Source organism: Bufo gargarizans, unplaced genomic scaffold, assembly GCF_014858855.1.
Source record: "Bufo gargarizans isolate SCDJY-AF-19 unplaced genomic scaffold, ASM1485885v1 original_scaffold_2179_pilon, whole genome shotgun sequence".
Taxonomy (NCBI): Eukaryota; Metazoa; Chordata; class Amphibia; order Anura; family Bufonidae; genus Bufo; species Bufo gargarizans.
The window spans coordinates 167,294-173,293 of record NW_025334675.1 but is presented as its reverse complement, the minus strand read 5'-3'; the positions used below and the strand labels follow the sequence as shown (position 1 = coordinate 173,293).

Sequence of the window (6,000 nt, the reverse complement as noted above, 5' to 3'; positions counted from 1 at the left end):
CATGTTTGATCATGAATGTATGTTCACTGGGTGTATACGGTATTTAACATATATCTTACGTAGATGCCCAGCGGGCCCCGAGAGCCTTTAGTACAATGGACATTACATCCAGAATGGTTAATGGGAAAAAGGAGCAGATGAATGAAAGGACGTATAGACACAGATGCCCCGGAGGACTTCCACAGTCCGGTCATATGTTTCCTAAGAGACATTTCTTTCTCTTCCTTCCGTGGCGTCAGTCATATTTCTCTCACAATTTCTCTAGAACAAGTCTGAGCTTTATGGTCTTGTCTTGCCCTTCTCCTTTGGTACAAGTCCCAAAAGTTCTCAGTACCGGGAGTTCTCCTCAGCTGCCGTGACCATGACATCCATCCACATCCTCATGGCCTCAGGGGTCGGTGCCACCATACAAAACAGACGCTCGAAGGTCTTCAAACAAAATGTCAGCTTGGGGTGTGGGCTCTGGAAAAGTACAGAAATGAGTTTAGAAAGTCAATAAGATGGCGGCAGTGGGGAAGAATCTGACAGGAGGAGGAGAGCGAATAGTGCTGACGCTGCAGGATTTTACGTAGTACTGTTAGGCTATGTTCAATGGCGGATTTTATCAATGGAAATCTGGTCTGACACTCAGGTTTCTGCATGAACCATCTGCTTCAGCTGCCCGTGACTAATCCACATGCAGATACCCGCTGAAGAACATCGCCATGAAGAGACATGTTCCTCCTTAATGCAGTTAGGTGAAAGGCAGCGTGGATTCCCACTGACAACCAATTCCGTACAGTTATTATCCACGCACAAGATATGCTATGTGAACGAGCACTAATGGCAGGGACACATGAACCGTACTATGGGGACACTCTGGCACTCTATGGTGGGGACACTGTGACTCTTGCTCTATGGTGGGGAAACTGTGGCTGTCACTCTGTGGTGGGGGACATTGTGGCTGTCACTCTGTGGTGGGGGACATTGTGGCTGTTACTCTGTGGTGGGGGACATTGTGGCTGTCACTCTGTGGTGGGGACACTGTGGCTGTCACTCTGTGGTGGGGGACATTGTGGCTTTCACTCTGTGGTGGGGACACTGTGGCTGTCACTCTGTGGTGGGGGACATTGTGGCTTTCACTCTGTGGTGGTGGACATTGCGGCTGTCACTCTATGGTGGGGGACATTGCGTCTGTCACTCTATGGTGGGGACATTGTGGCTGTCACTCTATGGTGGGGACATTGCGTCTGTCACTCTATGGTGGGGACACTGTGTCTGTCACTCTGTGGTGGGGACACTTTGGCTGTCACTCTATGGTGGGGACACTGACTCGTCGTACATATTGTCACTGAACTCTTCCTATAACTTAACAGTCGGGGACGCATCATTTCATGTACATTACATACACATCACTCACCTTGAAAGCGCTGCGTAAGTGATCATAATAAACCTCTTCTATGGCCTGGAAGTAGATGACCCCCTTCAGCTTCTGCTCTTCCTTGTCTGCAGAAACATTCACATGTCATTATATCCACCATACACCTCTTATATATATTATATACACCCCTTATATGTCCACTAGGTACACACATATACATACAGACGTGGACAAAATTGTTGGTACCCTTTGGTCAATGAAAGAAAAAGTCACAATGGTCACAGAAATAACTTTAATCTGACAAAAGTAATAATAAATTAAAATTCTATAAATGTTAACCAATGAAAGTCAGACATTGTTTTTCAACCATGCTTCAACAGAATTATGTAAAAAAATAAACTCATGAAACAGGCATGGACAAAAATGATGGTACCCCTAGAAAACACAGAACATAATGTGACCAAAGGGACATGTTAATTCAAGGTGTGTCCACTAATTAGCATCACAGGTGTCTACAACCTTGTAATCAGCCATTGGGCCTATATATATGGCTCCAGGTAATCACTGTGTTGTTTGGTGATATGGTGTGTACCACACTCGACATGGACCAGAGGAAGCAAAGGAAAGAGCTGTCTCAAGAGATCAGAAAGAAAATTATAGACAAGCATGTTAAAGGTAAAGGCTATAAGACCATCTCCAAGCAACTAGATGTTCCTGTGAGTACAGTTGCACATATTATTCATAAGTTTAAGATCCATGGGACTGTAGCCAACCTCCCTGGACGTGGCCGCAGGAGGAAAATTGATGACAAATCTAAGAGACGGATAATCCGAATGGTAACAAAAGAGCCTAGAAAGACTTCTAAAGAGATTCAAGGTGAACTTCATGCTCAAGGAACATCAGTGTCAGATCGCACCATCCGTCGTTGTTTGAGCCAAAGTGGACTACATGGGAGACGACCAAGGAGGACACCATTGTTGAAAACGAATCATAAAAAAGCAAGACTGGAATATGCCAAACTACATGTTGACAAGCCACAAAGCTTCTGGGAGAATGTCCTGTGGACAGATGAGACAAAAATCGAAGTTTTTGCCAAGGCACATCAGCTGTATGTTCACAGACGAAAAAATGAAGCATATCAAGAAAAGAACACTGTCCCTACTGTGAAACATGGAGGAGGCTCTGTTATGTTCTGGGGCTGCTTTGCTGCGTCTGGCACAGGGTGTCTTGAATCTGTGCAGGGTACAATGAAATCTCAAGACTATCAAGGAATTCTAGAGAGAAATGTACTAGCCAGTGTCAGAAAGCTTGGTCTCAGTCGCAGGTCATGGGTCTTGCAACAGGACAATGACCCAAAACACACCGCTAAAAACACCCAAGAATGGCTAAGAGGAAAAAATTGGACTATTCTAAAGTGGCCTTCTATGAGCCCTGACCTCAATCCTATTGAGCATCTTTGGAAGGAGCTGAAACATGCAGTCTGGAAAAGGCACCCTTCAAACCGGACACAACTGGAGCAGTTTGCTCATGAGGAGTGGGCCAAAATACCTGCTGAGAGGTGCAGATGTCTCATTGACAGTTACAGGAAGCGTTTGATTGCAGTGATTGCCTCAAAAGGTTGCGCAACAAAATATTAAGTTAGGGGTACCATCATTTTTGTCCATGCCTGTTTCATGAGTTTATTTTTTTACATAATTCTGTTGAAGCATGGTTGAAAAACAATGTCTGACTTTCATTGGTTAACATTTATAGAATTTTAATTTATTATTACTTTTGTCAGATTAAAGTTATTTCTGTGACCATTGTGACTTTTTCTTTCATTGACCAAAGGGTACCAACAATTTTGTCCACGTCTGTAAATATATACATTATATACACAAGTACATCCCTTATATACCCACTATGTATACATATACACCCTTTTATATATCCACATATGCATCCATAATATCTATATTATATATACCCCTTATATATCCACTAGGTACACACATATACAGTACATAATTATATAGCTTATATACACAAATACATCCCTTATATACCCACTATGTATACATATACACCTCTTATATCCCTTATATCCACCCCTTCTATTCCACATATACATCCATAATATCTATATTATATATACCCCTTCTATATCCACTAGGTACACACATATACATAATTATATAGATTATATACACAAATACATCCCTTATATACCCACTATGTATACATATACACCTCTTATATATCCACATCTATACCCCTTATACATCCACATATCCACCCCTTATATATCCCTTATATCTACACATATCCACCCCTTATATATCCCCATATACACCCGGTGCACATGGTGGTGCGCCCCTCGCTCACCTGCGTAGTACGCCAGCCTCCTCTTCTGCCTGTCAAACACAAACCACCGCTTCTTCCAGGTCTTTATGCGGCCGCCCATCTTCACCAGGTATCCCCTGCAGCACATGGCGCTGACCCGCACATGCGGGCAGGTCTCCACACTGTGCCCTGATGCCTCCAGGTACGATCTGAGGTCAAGGGGGGCCTGAAAGGAAGGCAGAGATGTGACCTGTGTATGTTCCTGCCTGTCATGTCGTCACCGTGGACCCTTTCAGATCTTCCTCTTCTGACATTCAGTCTTCCAGTTGCTCCGTAGCAGCCAGGTGCAGTTGCTTTACAGCATGTGCTGCTAAGGAGCAACTGAAATCCGTGCCCTGCATCATATACAGTAACCGACTGCAGAGCAACCGCAGGCGGAAAACCTCAGAGTTCTGAACGCAGCTTGGGATGTGAATAGAGTATAAATATAAAGCAACTTCAATAATGACAGTAACATTTTCTGTGGGCTTACAGAGGAGGAGCCCCAGGGTGTGAGGACTTACCGGCTCTGCTGTGGTCTCCGGTATGGCCGCCTGCACTAAGGGGGGGCTGGGGACGGGAGCTTCCTCCTTCACGTGGTTCTGCTCTGCTTCCAGACGTTTCGTCATTTCATTCGCTGTTCTCTTCTCCTCCTGGGATAAAGCAAAGGGACTATGAGCAGGATTATAAGGCAGGAGTGTAGCGCCCCCTGCTGCCGGAGTAAAACGATGCAACCTGAATCCAAGCAGCGTGCGGGGACAGGACCAGAGCACAGGTGTCTGCACCGCGAGGACGGGCGACGCATTGGGAAACAGTGGAGCGTGTGAAGTCCTTACCCACATCACGTCGGCAGCTCCACCCAACGCAAACAATGGCCCTGAGAGATAATACGCGCCATTGTTCTCCGAAATTCTGACCTCAGCAGCAAGGTTTCCTTGTTTCAGCGCTGAGTCGACCCAGCGTCATGTCACCGCATGCAGATGGAGCAGAGCTGAGCACGCACTTTGCTCCTATTGTGTTTACAGACCACGCAGCGCCCCTTTAGATTCTTGCGAGTGTAGCAGAGCAGAGTTTGTCATTTCACACACTGCACAGTGACGTCACGACATGTCGCCTCCATTTTGGCAGTATGCACGAGCAAAGACATATGACAAATTCAGCACTGCTGCATCTGTATACAAGTAAGACGTATATTAATGGTGATAGTAATTTAATAATACAGAACGTCGGCACTTGTCGGTCGGATCCGGCAACATCGGCCATTACTGCACATATATATTAACCCCTTCAGGGCTAGGAACGGAAAAACGTGGTGGCTTTGCCTCTGCCCCACTCAGATAATGAAGGGCCGTTGTGTTCTCGTCACTGCCGCCATATTAATTATATACAGCCATATTGTCTATAGTGCCGGCAGAGCTTCTCACCCCCTGATGACTAATATACCCCCCCCATAACTAGGCTGACAACCCCAGCGCTGGCTGCATTTGGTTGTCGCGCAGTCCAGATACAGATACGGATAGCACGCACAGCAGCCTGATGGCGACAGCATCTGAGGGATTTGAATTTGCAGATTTTTTTTTTATATATATATTTTACGGGAAAAGCTCCTCGAATTTTCTGCTGCTTATCGGCTGTTTGCAAAGGCTCGGAGCAAACATGAAAAACTTGTTTGTCAGCTCAGGTCGGGACACGGCTGGCGGGGAGCAGCTCTGAGGCCGAGTGGTATAACATGCAGAATAAGCGCTATATAACTAATATCACATGAGACTCATATCACGCACACACAGAGACCCCACACCACCCAGCAGCAGACTCCATACCCGTGTCCTGTGCAGCCTCTCAGCCCGTCCTACGACTCGCAGAAGAAGGAGCTGGTGCCCAAGGCTCGCCTCCGAAAAGCAGAAGCACTTGTATGACAGTCATGTGACAGCGAGGTCAGTCAGCTGCACGAAAGCTCAGCCCTGCACACAGCCCAATGAATGGGAACCAGCATCAGGGCTGGCGGAGGGTGAAGAGGACAACGGACTGGAAGGGGTTTATTAAAGGGACAGGCTCTCATTATATGTAGTCTGCTCAGCTCCTCCTGCTCTATAACACGCTGTCTGCAGATTACACGGTGACAGGTTCTCTGTATATATAATCTGCTCAGCTCCTCCTGCTCTATAACACGCTGCCTGCAGATTACATGGTGACAGGTTCTCTTTATATATAATCTGCTCAGCTCCTCCTGCTCTATGACACGCTGCCTGCAGATTACACGGTGACAGGTTCTCTGTATA

At 46.1% G+C, this 6,000-nt stretch overlaps 1 protein-coding gene across 2 annotated transcripts in view; it reads right to left on the bottom strand.

Moving 5' to 3' along the window:
* Window positions 1-6: 6 nt before the first annotated feature.
* The window catches only part of LOC122924052 (pleckstrin homology-like domain family B member 3), a 50,774-nt gene continuing 44,780 nt past the window's right edge, over window positions 7-6,000 (bottom strand). For both annotated transcript variants that reach the window (XM_044274967.1, XM_044274968.1), the window contains 4 exons: window positions 4,246-4,374; window positions 3,725-3,908; window positions 1,400-1,485; window positions 7-462 (listed from right to left, as the gene is read on the bottom strand). In XM_044274967.1, coding sequence (XP_044130902.1) covers window positions 328-462; window positions 1,400-1,485; window positions 3,725-3,908; window positions 4,246-4,374 — 534 coding nt within the window. In that variant the 3' untranslated portion in view covers window positions 7-327. The remainder of the gene's footprint in view (window positions 463-1,399; window positions 1,486-3,724; window positions 3,909-4,245; window positions 4,375-6,000) is intronic.